At 40.9% G+C, this 13,906-nt stretch overlaps 1 protein-coding gene across 2 annotated transcripts; it reads right to left on the bottom strand.

Annotated features, from left to right (window-relative positions):
* Window positions 1-645: 645 nt before the first annotated feature.
* Window positions 646-13,355, bottom strand: LOC134460047 (coiled-coil domain-containing protein 81-like). Of its 2 annotated transcripts, none has more exons than XM_063212527.1 (15): window positions 13,179-13,355; window positions 13,016-13,077; window positions 12,647-12,800; window positions 11,123-11,385; window positions 8,274-8,439; window positions 7,578-7,689; window positions 6,903-7,008; window positions 6,420-6,566; window positions 4,109-4,216; window positions 3,781-3,950; window positions 3,583-3,661; window positions 3,114-3,212; window positions 2,194-2,408; window positions 1,071-1,196; window positions 646-831 (listed from the first exon to the last, which is right to left on the bottom strand). In XM_063212527.1, the coding sequence occupies exons 1-15, from the start codon at window positions 13,252-13,254 to the stop codon at window positions 693-695; spliced, it is 2,022 nt and encodes a 673-aa protein (XP_063068597.1). In that variant the 5' UTR covers window positions 13,255-13,355; the 3' UTR covers window positions 646-692. The 2 variants fall into 2 exon arrangements, with proteins under 2 accessions (XP_063068597.1, XP_063068598.1); XM_063212528.1 differs by having other exon boundaries at window positions 3,114-3,206.
* Between the last annotated feature and the right edge of the window lie 551 nt (window positions 13,356-13,906).

Raw genomic sequence — 13,906 nt, 5'->3', positions numbered from 1 at the left:
GGAGGCTCTTACTACCACTGCTGAGAAGAGGACACGGAGCAGACTCGATTCTATAATGGACAATGACAATCACCCCCTGCACCCAGTCTCTGACAACCAGAAAAGCGTTTTCAGCTACAGATTCCGTGCCATCCCAGACAGACAGGCTTCGGATGTCCTTTGTCCCCAGGGCCGTCCAGTTGTTCAACACCACACAGAAGGACACCCAAGAAATCATCAAGACTGCGCTGCTACCCCCCAACAAACAACTTTCCACGAGAAAGCAGTCTAGTTAGCTATGATACAGTTTGGCGACAGCCGCTGCCAATTGGAATGTAGAAAGACATGCATTCTACATGCAGAATGCATGCATTCAGGCATCCTCTGTTGCTTTTATTGCTTGAATCCCTCTTGCTATGAACACAGTCCAGCGACTTTTTGTAGCTTTGGTCTCTTCTGGTGTATTTACACTCTTCTGGTGTAAGTGCAGACTGTGTGGCCATCGTGTTATGGTCAACTTTGGAAGGCAATGGTCTAACGCAGAATCGCACATTTTAACGTTCCAATTTTCATTTGACACATGAATTCTCCTTTATGTATTTTTTTTGTTCATAGCTGTTCAATTTGGCTTCATTGACACACACAGAAATCCAGAAATACGTACAATCACAGTGCAAACATGATTTATTTAACTGTGGTCAATGATATTCCGCCTACACCATCAGTCGAGACCCAGCAATGTAGCGTGTTTCCTTCAAGATGTTGCTCTGGCCAGAGTTTTCAGGCTTCCTCTGGCACTGGACACAGCGGTGGTACTGGTCACATTGGCTGATCAGAAGACGACTACCACATCTGTCAAAAATCAAATTTCAAAAAATAAGAAAGGGGGAAACGCGCTACTGAAAATGTTACACAGGGCACTTTTAAGAATGAAAAAAGTCAGTAACCAACAGACAAAATAAGGAACACAATTTTCTGTGGTTCTTGGAAAAACTCAAAATGCCAAAAAAAGCAAACAAAAAGAATAAAGCTCTCTACTTTGAAAATGTCTCACTGACAAAATAAGCTAAAAAATGACATAACACATTCACCTGATGAAGTTTCTCTCCTCTTTATCTCGCTGGTGCTTGAGGTTTGCCATGCACCCCCATGTGCCCTCCAGCGACTTCCTTAGCTTGCACAGTTTATGATAGTTTGACAACCTGTCCTCTTTTAGTCTGTGTGGGTAAATAGAAACCATGGGAACAGAAAAAAGAGAGGGGTGTGAGAAGTAAGAACGGCTAAAACCCGACAAGAACTTAAAATGAAACTTAGGTGGCCCTGTTGGATTTGTAACAGTGTGTTGGATAGTACTGTGACCACTTTACCAGTATCTTGGAATTTTCAAGATAGCCACATCCCTTTTAATTGTTAATAGAGTTTTCAGAATTTGGTCAAATGGACCACAAAAGAGATCTAACAGAGAATAGCAAAATTGCCTTACTATGTTTTTCCCTCATTTTATGTGATAGGGCCACTTAGACATGTTATGGCTCTGTTGAAAGGTGAGACTTAAACCTCAATGAAAATTGTGTGTCTCTAGGTGGCCTCCATTGCCAACCTAGCCAAAGCTAAACCAAAATCGACAAGAAACAGAGATATTGAGGCCTTTGTGAACATGAGATGTTTCAGCCTGTCAGCACTTTTGATACTTGCAAATCTGGGTCAAAGGATTTGTGTCGTAGTGTCCTTGTGTCAAAGGAGTTGTCATGTTAATAAAATCACCAAGACCATGGATGGTTTCTAACCAAACAACCACATTTCTCTAAAGTATTGTAATAGAATGATGACAGGGGAAAATCAATGAAGATTAACAACATGGATCACATACGTGTAGCAAGTCGGCGACAATTACATATACACATTCTTTACATTAAGGACAATACTGCTTGCCTATACAAAAAAGTGGGATTAATGTAATGCAAGATTAACTATGACTTTCATGCAATTAATCATGATTAAATATTTGAATCAATTGGCAGCACTAATTTCAATGACCAAGAAACAGATGGTTGGTGTAAAAAATAAATGAAAATAAAAATGTCTGATGTGGATTCTGGATTCAGAGCTGCACAAAAGTGCTCCAATAGTTTAAGTGGTAGAAAAGTGGTAATGTGTTCCTGGTTTCAAAAACATAAAAGATTTAACATTTCAGTGAAATGAACGTAGGCCTACTCTTTCTGGCATGTCTGAAGCATCTTCCTCTCTTTCCTTCGCTGAACAATTTGGTGTAGTGTTGCCTCGTTCTTCTTTTGTGTGGCGGTACAGAGTTGGTCTTGATAGAGGGCTTGTGCCATCTGCCGTTGCTGCACTAGAGCTTCTGGGTTGTTGTCAAACGCCCCAAACACAAAATCTGACCCTTTGATTGCTGGTCTTTGGTAGTCCCTAGTCTAGCCAACACACAAACAGATACACAGTGTTCAAAATAAGACCAGTCCCAACATTACATTACATTATTACATTACACTTCGCTGACACTTTTTTATCTAAAGACACTTACGGTTATTTACAGGGTATTGGTTACAGTCCCTGGAGCAGAATGGAGGTTAGGTGCCTTGCTCAAGGGAACCTCAGCCATGGGGTGTGTTAGGGAGTGGAAGGGTGGGATTTTAAAAAATGTTTATCCACATGTTGTGCTTACATGTAAACAGATGAAAAAAATATCCACATTTAAAAATATACGGATATGTGTAAACAGCACCTAAATGCCATTTCACCCTGTCTGGATTTTACCCTAGACACAACCAGTAGAGGAGACTCCGTGAAGACCTTAGACATCTTTTAGGATGATATTGCTCTATACTGTATAGGGCTTTTGACATTTAGAGACTTTTTATAGACCATTTGTAGTGGCCATTTATAGACTATAAGAAGTGTTTAAACTCAATTCTAAATCTCACTGGAAGCCAGTGTCAAATCTAAATGCAATCCTAGCGCTCCTTATACTATTTTAATCCTTCATAGATTTCAGAGTATGTCATAGAATAGCGATTGTGTGGACATAAAGTACTTTGTCAAATTGGGAGCATGGAAATGGCTTATTATTGAAAACTGAATATTTAGGTATGTCGTAGTACATATAAATTGTAGCCTACCTGTTCTTGCATTTCAACAATGCCAGATGGTCTGATGATGGGGGGAAGGACGATACCCTTTTTGAAGTGCACTCTCGGCTTCTCTTGTTCTACCTGCATCTGAAAAAAACACACTAAAGTTATACAACAATGTTATTCTAGCAAAGCAACTCTACACTTTGGCCAAAAACAGAGGGTTAACACTTGACTTGATGCCGGCGTCATACGCATGACAACCAGGTGATACGCAGGATAACGGCCTTTGGGGTGTCCCGATATCCAGGGGAAAATGTCTGCGCCGTCAGGCTGTTCTACACTTCTGCTTTGTCCATTATTTCCCCTGATATCGGGACAACTCGTAGCCCGTTATCCATTACCTGTACAACAGTGCAAAGTAGCATGATTTGGGCAATAAAAGCTATGGTCCGTTGGAGAACGATTGACACCAGATTTTCATGTAATGGAATGGAAAACATGTTATGTGCGTCACCTGAGCATCCAGTGCTTTCCGATAGTACTCAGAGCTATTGTATCTCTCCACGTTCATTAGTGAGTTTTGCTGAGCAATTCTGAAGTAAAATCATACACAAAATACATATTCAGTTTATTTGCAAGCATTTATGCTGTAACAAACACTACTTATGGATAAAAGTGTCAGCTCAGTGTGATGTAATGTAACGCAACTCACTCGTGTGAAAGTTGGACTTGCTGTAAATAACCTATTAGCTCCTGGCTCTGCTTGTTAAGCTGTTGATTCTGCAAATTGCAAGATTGTTGGTCCATAACATTCTGCATGTAGTTCCTTTGTTTCAGCAAAATGTTAGGAGTGTCTTGCCGTACTCTGAAAATGTAAGAAGGCTGCAAAAGAAAAGGAAATATAAACAATTTGTTGGGGAGGGGATGTGTAGAGGGGTTGGAGAGGAGGGGGGTTGTTTTCAATGCTATTACATCTACATACATCTTGTAATAATGGGAATCTAACTCTTACTTCTGTGGCTCTGCAAGTTGCAACTTACATGGAACTGAGATGGGCGCAATGCCCGTGTCCTCTTCATGGCCTCAGCAACATCCAAGTTGAAGGCAGCAACTTTCTTGTTGTTTTCTTGAATTCTCTTCTGCTCAACCTATATGACAAAATCGTGTGAATGCATGTGGAACAGAAAACGGACTACTGCGTTTTCAGTACAGACATGTCCGTTTCCATCTGAATGTAGCCTAAAATTATCCTGAATCCTGACTATAAGACTACTACAAACCCCAACTCCGATGAAGTTGGGACGTTTGGTAAACAGTGAATAAAATCAAAATGCTATCATTTTCAAAACATTCAATCTATTCATTAGATGGAGAATAGTGAAAAGACAACATATTAAGTGTTAAAACCGAGAAAAAATATTGTTTTGGGGGACATATGTACTCATTTCTAATTTGATAAATCCAACACGTCTCAAAAGAGTTGGGACGGGGATCAGTGAAATTTAGTAAACATCCAAATAAGATAAAACAACAAAGAAGAACATTTCAAAATGAATTGTACTGACGGACAATATAGGTGTCCAGGTATAAGATCATCACAGAGAGGCTGAGTCACTCAGAATTAAAGATGCAAAGGGAATAATTACCATAGTTATTACATACATTTTTGAATTCCCTTTGATTTACCACGATTGAGTGTATATAAGACATATTTTTGTTAATAAAATCATTGTATAGGTTCATGACATCATGAAATATATATTGGCTGTAGTCTCACTCTAATTCCTGGAGTGCTAGAGCTATTGAAAATTGACCATATTAAGAATGCTTAATGCATGAAAATGACACAGGGGTTTAACATTCTCCTAAGCACCTGAGCTCACTTGAAATAGACCCAGAAGACATGGGAAACTGTCCTTTGCTTACAGAAGTCAGCAGAAGTTGTAGAAGTCCATTCTTTTTGACAATAATAGAGCATTGCACATCCTGTGCTACAGTGAAAATGGACCATCCAACTTGTGTTAGTGCTAGCTTCAAAAGTCAGCCTCCATGATGGCATGTGGATGCAGTAGTGCATTGGTTAAGATGTTCTCACTCATCTGTAGAGTTAAATACAGTGCCGAATGGTATAAATGGGTTTTAAACAGCATGAAAAGCCACTCATGCATTATATTTTGAAGGGAGATCTTCGATTACTGCCACATAGTAAGGTCAAATTGCACTCTCTACTATGTTTTAACAGTTTGGCTCCATCATAAGGACCAGCATGTGATAAAATGGTGGGTTTTTGGTCAAGACCTGTCACACTGTAAGCACTACAGAAAGGAAAACATTGCAAAACATGACAAGGAATACACCCACCATTTAAGCTGGTGAAATCATGTCCAAGATAGGAATTAACACTGTTTTTTATATAAAATCATCTCATCGGTTAATGTATTTAACTGTTAGGTGTTGTCTTTTGTTTTGTTTTTAGTCTTCCTCGACATTTGCTGCCATTTATTGTCCCCGTCCCAACTCTTTTGAGACGTGTTGGATTTCTCAAATTAGAAATGAGTACATATGTCCCCCAAAACAATATTTTTTCTCGGTTTTAACACTTCATATGTTGTCTTTTCACTATTCTCCATCTAATGAATAGATTGAGTGTTTTGAAAATGATAGCATTTTGATTTTATTCACTGTTAACCAAACGTCCCAACTTCATCGGAGTTGGGGTTAGTACCAGTGCCGGAATAATGCACAGGCCAGAGATGTCAACGGTCTAGGGGCTCTTCACGAAATGAAATATAGCCAGGAATGTTTTAGAAAAGGGATGAACAACATAAAATTGAATTGTAATAATTATTTAAAAGTCAAAAGCATAAAGCTTACACGGGCCTACAGATTGTTGGCCAGAAAGAGCAGCCTGTCAACATGTTCTGGCTTCAAAGACTATGTTGCCCCTTTTGCAATCACAATTCATTTATGATATTTATTTGTTTAATCATCGTGACCATAATCACGGTTTTCGATTAATTACGATTAATAGTGCAACCCTACTGTCGGGTTTCATTCCTTTCCACGTCATACGGATGCCACAACAGTTTTTAAGTCTCATAATAGTGTAAAACAGTGTCATGACAGTCATAAACATCATGTCAATGTCATTTTATGGCCAAGAAAAGCTGTCATTGTCAGGGCTGTCTTTACCATAATAGAATATCTCTTAATGTCAACAGCCATACATGTTTATGACATGAACATAACGTTTATGACACGTCCATGTTATGACACTGTTACGACACTGTTATGTCTATGACGGCGGGATCAAGTTGAGTGTTACCGTTTTCTGTGTGGTCAAATAGATACCTTTGTGTCCTTCAGGTACTGCTGGTCCTTCTCCTCCTCGCCCAACATTAAGAGTCTGGCCTCCTCCTGGTCCTCCTGCCATCTCTCCTCGGCCACGTACAGGGGAATGTTGCGTTTCTTTCTCTGCATGCAGAGGTAACATAGCTCCTGCAAAAAAAAAAATCGGCATGTCTGATACATTCTGGAAGAAAAAAAAAAACACTAACCCCTCTATGCATTTGCACCCATTTCCTGTACACTTTGTACCTGCAAGTGCTGTATGCTGTAAATGTGATTACATGCTCTGTTGTAAGTCGCTTTGTACAAAAGTGTAATGTACTGAAATGTAATGTAATGTAATGTAATGTAATGTAATGTAGATCGATAGATAGATAGATAGATAGATAGATAGATAGATAGATAGATAGATAGATAGATAGATAGATAGATAGATCGATAGATAGATAGATATTTCAATCCACACAAGGAAGAGCAAATACCAACCTGTCCAGCACGTGTGTGATCTTTGCAGGCTAGGTTAAAGTGAACGTCTCTCCCTTTCTTCACTTTCAGTTCATCCAAAGCACTGTGTTCTGGCTGCAAGGGCTCACTAATCCAAAAGAAAACAAACACGAGGATGAGGCTCATATAGCTTGTGGGATGGGACACAATGCGTCTTCGCTTCAATATACCTTAGGTAGCACCCATCAAATCTTAGCAAAATACACTCCCACCAGAAGGTATTCACACAGCGGTGTCGACCCGGGCACAATACAGAATTGAATAGAATGACCCTTACATTCCTGTTCATTCTTTTTTTTTTGACTCGGAGTGGCAATTACAATGGAAAGTATGACTTCAATTCAAAAGACAAATAATGGAAATAATAATTGTAAATCTGTGAAATAAAAAAAAGTAATATGCTGCAGAGAGCTGCCATTGATGCGTTAAGCCTGAGCATGGTAAGGAGAATGCCATTCAAATCTCTGTTTATCTTACAAACGTCACACTGGATTTTTTTTTTTTTAATCTTATCTTTTGCTGGAGTTTTTAGGAACAGGAAAATCCTTAATTTGTGTGTAAATGAAAGGCCCAAACAAAGGGAAAGGTCTTCGTTTTTGAAAATGCCCGGGGTATGTACATATAAACAGTGCCTTAACGTATTGTCTGGTAACTTACCTGAGTGAAGTCTGCTTTTGGTGGCATTTTGAGGGGGTTGTGTACAGCTTTTCTATTAGGCTTGCACTTTTGGTTGAAGTCAGACCCTTTAGAGATGTCAAAGACGGAGTTTCTAATAGCATAAAACATAACGTATTGATTTAAAACTGGTACTTATCCGTTTCAGCCTCATGGCCCAGACATCGGAAAACATGAGAAGAGTCTACAAAATTACAAAATCTGCAAAATCTGAATGTTGATGTAAGAGAATGAATAATAAAGTATAAAAATAATATAAAAACTAGAAATGCACTCAAAGAGTGCAGACCTCCACCATAGAAGTTGTTTAAGGGAACCTTTGACTATGTTACACCACATTTTTTTTCAAGTCTTTCGGCCTTGTTTTTTGTGGAGTTAGAAACTGGAATGTCAAAATATCCCGCAATAGTGAAGAATACTTTAAATAATTCCAGGATCCGGATCGTGATCCGAATCACCACCAAAATTGTAATAAAAATGTTATCAGCAGTTCTTTTTGTCATTTCCAACAAGTCCACAATATTTCATAAAAATCTGTTTGTAACTTTTTGAGTTCTCCTGCTGACAGACAGGCAGACAAACAGACAAACAAACCAACATGACCGAAAACATAACCTCCTTGGCGGAGATAATAATTAAATTGCAAATTAATAATAAAGTAGGCCCATAATTTCTCACCTCTGCCCCTTTCTCGGGCTGTGTCACATGCACTATGGGCTGGGCGACTTGGCCCTACCTCCTGCCTGGCTGTCGGGGGCGGGATGCAGGGCAGCTGGACCGTGCTGCTGCAGCTTCCAGGCCTGCTCAGTTTGTCTAAAGACAGTGAGCTGCTGGACCCTGGCCTCTGGGGAAACAAAAAACATTAAAAAAGCAGATAACTTAGATTAGACAACGTTTATTAGAACCCAAAGGTAGATATGGTTTGCAGCCAAGTGATCTCAACTCATAAAAAACATTCAAAACATTTAGTATTCCAGTGTTCCACACTGAACATTAGACAATACCAAAAATAGTGAAAGTGAAAGTGAAAGCCCATTGGGAAACTCCAACTCCCATTGTCATTGTGACACAACACTCCACAGCACACAAGTGAACACTGCACACAACGAAATTGCATGTATGCCTCATCCGTGCAAGGGGGCAGCCCTCAGTGGCGCCCCATGGGGAGCAGTGCGGTGGGACGGTACCATGCTCAGGGTACCTCAGTCATGGAGGAGGATGGGGGAGAGCACTGGTTAATTACTCCCCCCACCAACCTGGGCCTCGTTTCCCAATAACGATGGTTCTTAGCCTTACGTGTGTCGTTAACCAGTGATCCTACGAATGTTCTTAGATTTCCTACGACATGAACGCGCGTGCACAGCCTCTAAGATCATTCGTAGCGTCGCTCTTAAGGATCGCTGTCCACATATGTGGTGCTGAAGTGTCCTCAGAGTGAACTGCGCCGTCATGCTTCTAAACCATTTACAAAATGTAAGACGTGTGTCAGTATCAAAAGTTGTTTTCTTTAAGGGTGGGACTACATTTATAGTAGTTTGCAACTATCGACAGGTGTTATTGTTGGCAAATGAAGTAAAATGCACAGACACACACACACACACACAATGAAAGCATGCAAAACCATGAGATACGCCGTTAAACCAGACAAAGCGCGTGCAGTTGGCTACCGTGCTTAATATTTAAGAAGACAAATAGGCCTAGGAGTTCCAAATTGGGATGCGCATTTGGGCAGCGAACAACTGTGGGGGACATTTTGCACGGCAGTCTGCTGTTATTAAAACAAAAAATCTACACGAATCCCCATCGCTGCCTTTTTTATGTCATAGTTTACCCTTAGCCTACAACTATCGTGTCTTTTCTGCGTCGCCTTCCCTTAGGGTACTTGAAAATGAAAGAGGGCGCAACGACTCGCTGACCGTTTTACTTTTTTTTATGTTTTGGTAGTGGCCTTCCCTTCCGACATCACCACTCTTGTCTCTGGTCGCCGAAGCCCCCTATTTATTTTGCGTGTGGATGCCTTGTTCTTGTTCACGAAGCACCCACACAAATTATGATTGATCACAGTTTAATAATGCCCTGATTTATCAAACACAGCTGAACTATTTTACTGCCTGTAAAATATTTTCCAAACACATTGCTTTTATTTTATACACTTACACAATTAATGTTACCTTCTTATTTTCGTTACAGTGTCAACTGTGGTACCATGATATTTACACTCCCGTCTTAAAACATCAACTTGAAGCGCAAGTTTCCTCTTTTCCTGTGGGTGTCTCCACTGTGCCATGCCACTCGCGTCTTAAAACACCAATCTTATGCGCAAGTTTCCTCTTTTCCCTTCATATCCTGTGGGTGTCTCCACTGTGCCATGCCGTTACGATCAATCTTAGCGCGTTAAGACTACTCCAGAACACTCGTGGATTTCTCTTAGAGTTACGTGTCAACCTGCGATGGTTCTTTGCTAAGTTGGCTTTGGGAAACGCTCCGTGAGCTCTACGATGGTGTTACGTGTGAACTTAAGTAGCACGTAGCGTTAAGTAGTACTTAAGGCCCTTTCGGAAACGAGGCCCTAGCCAGTCAGGAGTCGATGCGGCAACCTCTGGGATGCAAGTCTGACGCCCTAACCGCTCACCCATGACTGCCCTATTATATTATTATATTATAGTGCATCCCATTATGGTAAAACAAACGAGATAAAAAGGATGATACCAAATATATGTCATTAAGAATATGTGTTATGTCAAAAATGATCAGCCTTTTGCCTTCAATAATGGCTCCCCACTTTTTCCTTGTTCGCTTGCAACATTACAAAGCTACAATGGCAGGTCACATTCCTGAACCTGTTTGGTTAAGCTAATCAAGGGACCGCTAAAATTCTGCAAACAAGACCACGATGGCAGGCAGCTCATGGAGCCTTTGACACACAGATCACCATTGACATGGTAGTTCCAAAACAGCTCCAGGAAGTGACTGTGGAACCTAGAAAGTGCAGTAAAGGTAAAAGTAATTCCTTTTAATCCATTTTTACATCATCTTTGCATGCAATGTAGTGGTTCTGTGTCAGTCTCTAGCCAAAAGAAGAATTATTTGATTATATATTAGAATTATTATAATAGATTATATTATATATTATATTAATTATTATATTAGAATTATTTGAACATATGTGATGTGAATCATGTCACCAACCTACTTCCTGTACTCAGTTGTCACAACTCTGAATTCCTTGGCTCTGGACTAGCTTAACCAGCTTCATATGGACACATGCCTCATTTCTTTGCAATTGCATCATCAATTCTATGGCGAGATATGCACTATAGCGTAGTTATGGTGACAAGCATACCATTTCAGAGGATTGCCGGTTTGAATCCCACTCATCCTATCTGATTGCATAGCTGAAAAGACCTTGAGCAAGGCACCTAACCCCAGATTGCTCCAGGAGCTGTAACCAATACCCTGTGTTTATAATAACTGAACTTTGTTCTGGATAAAATCATCAGCAACGTGTAATGTAATGTAATACTTACATTCCCAAGGGAAGACAGTGCTCTTCCCCCACCCCCACCATCCATGCTGGAGAGGAAGTCTTTAGAGAAGTGCATTTTCACTTTCGAGTTCCGAAAGACCAGCACGCCAATCCCCTTGAAGGTGAAGAGGACCGAGCGCTGGGTGGCAATGGCACGCAGCAGTAATATTAGAGTCTCCCGGACACATCCTTCAATGACGTCCCGGTCAAACAGGCTTTCTGCTGTGAGGGCTGAGAAATTAAGTGACACTTCTGGCACATCACCTGCTCGAGAAAAAAAAAACACCAATGTTACATTCAGGCAATTTAATAACCATGTCTCACACATCACCAAAAACGTACATTTTAGGCTACATGACTAAACTAATGAAAATTGGCTACCATTCAAATATTTTGCTCACTTCATACTTTGTTTGGGAGACAGTGGGAGGAAGTACAAGTACACTGTCTTACATTTCCACACAAGCTTGTCATAAAACATGGTCTGATTTCAGGCCCGTAGCCAGCCTCAAGCCCCCCCACCCCCACTCAAACCCCCCAACTACGTTGCATCCCCATGTGGGGAGATAGCTCAATTGAAGCAATTCATGTCCATTTATGTTATGAGTGGAGAGCAACAAACATTAAGGACATCAACAACAGACTCACGACAAACTTATAACAAAATATCTCTCAATTAAAAGATTTGCAGTGTGCTCGTGTATTTGGGGGACATTGGAGTAGGGAGCCAAATGAAGTCCACAAAGTGTCCTCAACTGTGTGACAGACTACTGGTTTTCCTGTAAAATGTCCTGGAAAGATGTTCCTGTAAAAAACTTGCGAGTTCATTGCTGCCCTGATGAAGGCAAACTGCCCAGGCCCTGAAACAGCAAGCTGCTCCCATGTCAATTTCCATTCAATTTTGGCAATCACCAGTCTATAGCATGTTTTTACTATTGCAGTGTTTTTAAACAATAATGGCTTCCTCCAAAGGGTGTACTAACATTTTCCTCCCACTGAATATAATATTACTACTACTAGGCCTACAACTGCTAGATAAGTAGTTGTTCAGCTGCTAAGGCAATGACCTTATAATGGCGGTAAACCATTTCTCTTCAAATCTCCACATCTGGAAAAGACTGACAATCATTATACAAATAGGACAGTGGTTCCCAAACTGGGGGTCTGGACACTTAGGGGGTGGGAGGCCACGGGGGGATGGCAGACAGGAGGGACTTCCAGGTTAGCAGATCACATAATTCTAAAAAATTAGTTAGTCACAGAGCTTGTGTGTATGGTTAATATTTAAGGTTATATACAGCATATGGTTAATACCAGTATTAAAGGTTTGCCCTTCTTGTGAATTTCTAGCAATAGCAGCAAACTATTAATGGAAACTAACAATATCAATGGACAAAAACTGCCTAACAATATCAGGGGTGGTGCGTCGCAAAACATTCCCAGGTGCAAAAGCGGGTCCCCACAGAAGAAAAGTTTGAGAACCACTGTAATAGGCCATATGGCAGAGCTTGTGGTAAACACTCACCTACAAGGACACGTTTTACCTGTCTTATGCCATGAGAGAGCGAGAGCTTCTCTGACAACAGGAATACTGGTCTCTGGATGAGAATGTATTTATTTCCTACATCTAATTTTTTCTGACAGAAGGTGAATGTACCCAGACCATGTATTTGGACTCCCTGGGGGAGGGAGAGAGAGAGAGAGAGAGAGAGAGAGAGAGAGAGAGAGAAGAGGCAATTTAGACTACAGATGTTTAAGCTAAACACATTACATCAAAAATGAAGAATGCTATTACATTTATTTACAGCTGTCCGGTAGAAACATTCAAATAATTTATATTGCATAGATTTAGTCCGTCAGTCCGTCTTGGCAGACTGGTGATGTGTATTCTCACCTTCTGCAAAGACATCTGGCGTTCAATGAACGAGGAAACATCCGACCAGATGTTATCTACATCTGAAAACAAATGCCGTTTTAATGGTTAAAACAATTCGTGAGCACTATTGGCAAAATTCGTGTTTTCATCTTAGTGGCGAGAAGATTTCTATTCAACCTACCACCCTCTGAAAGTTTGGAAAGTGTTGGGAAGGCATGTTTCGCCTCAGACACCACGGACACGAGAATGTCTGTCATTTTGAGCTACTTTTGTGTTTTGAACAGAAAATCTCCAAACAGAACATTCCCGTTGAACCCCTCCGTGGTTTTCGCCCTGATGGGAGGGCTGCCTTCTTCGGTTGTCTCTGTGGGTTCGAATGTGTATAGGCCTTCTATCACAACAGAACGTACCCAAACGCCATCCGTGGCAACCGATTCCATTTCATTGAAGATGGCACACTGACATTGTGATGCGCGGCAGGACGGGTAGAGATAGATTCTCTGTGCCACACAATGTTTTTCAAAGTAGAGTTAATAACATTAGTCGCTGCAGATTGCACGCTGATGCCACGCTACCGTAGCCTATGGTGACCACCAGATAAGACTTGCTGAAATTCGGGACGGGTGGACTGAAATGGCAAAGTACCTTTTTGGCCCACTTTGGCACAGCAGTTTATGCGCTTACTTGGTGACGTAGCGCCCTCGCGGCTGCTGAACGGTGCGCGCTCACAACCAATTTCTACACACTTCACAGAATGTTTTCTGTCGCCTTACCTGCTTCGATGCTTGGGCTTCTGAGCTGCACGGCTGATGTACAACACCCACGAGATTGCTGTCAGTGGAAAAGTTGGCCTGTCTGTGCCCCGCGGCGTGCCTGGTTTTAGAGCGCAAAAAAATAAACAATACAATA

Source organism: Engraulis encrasicolus, chromosome 12, assembly GCF_034702125.1.
Source record: "Engraulis encrasicolus isolate BLACKSEA-1 chromosome 12, IST_EnEncr_1.0, whole genome shotgun sequence".
Classification (NCBI taxonomy): domain Eukaryota; kingdom Metazoa; phylum Chordata; class Actinopteri; order Clupeiformes; family Engraulidae; genus Engraulis; species Engraulis encrasicolus.
This window is presented reverse-complemented; position numbering and strand designations above follow the sequence as displayed.

Coding starts and splice junctions, on each gene's coding strand:
- LOC134460047 (XM_063212527.1), bottom strand. CDS start 13,254: ATGACAGACATTCTCGTGTCCGTGGTGTCTGAGGCGAAACATGCCTTC. Junction 4,217..6,419: donor AGTACCTGAAGGACACAAAG/GTATCTATTTGA, acceptor TTTGTCATATAG/GTTGAGCAGAAGAGAATTCA. Junction 832..1,070: donor GAGGAGAGAAACTTCATCAG/GTGAATGTGTTA, acceptor GATTTTTGACAG/ATGTGGTAGTCGTCTTCTGA.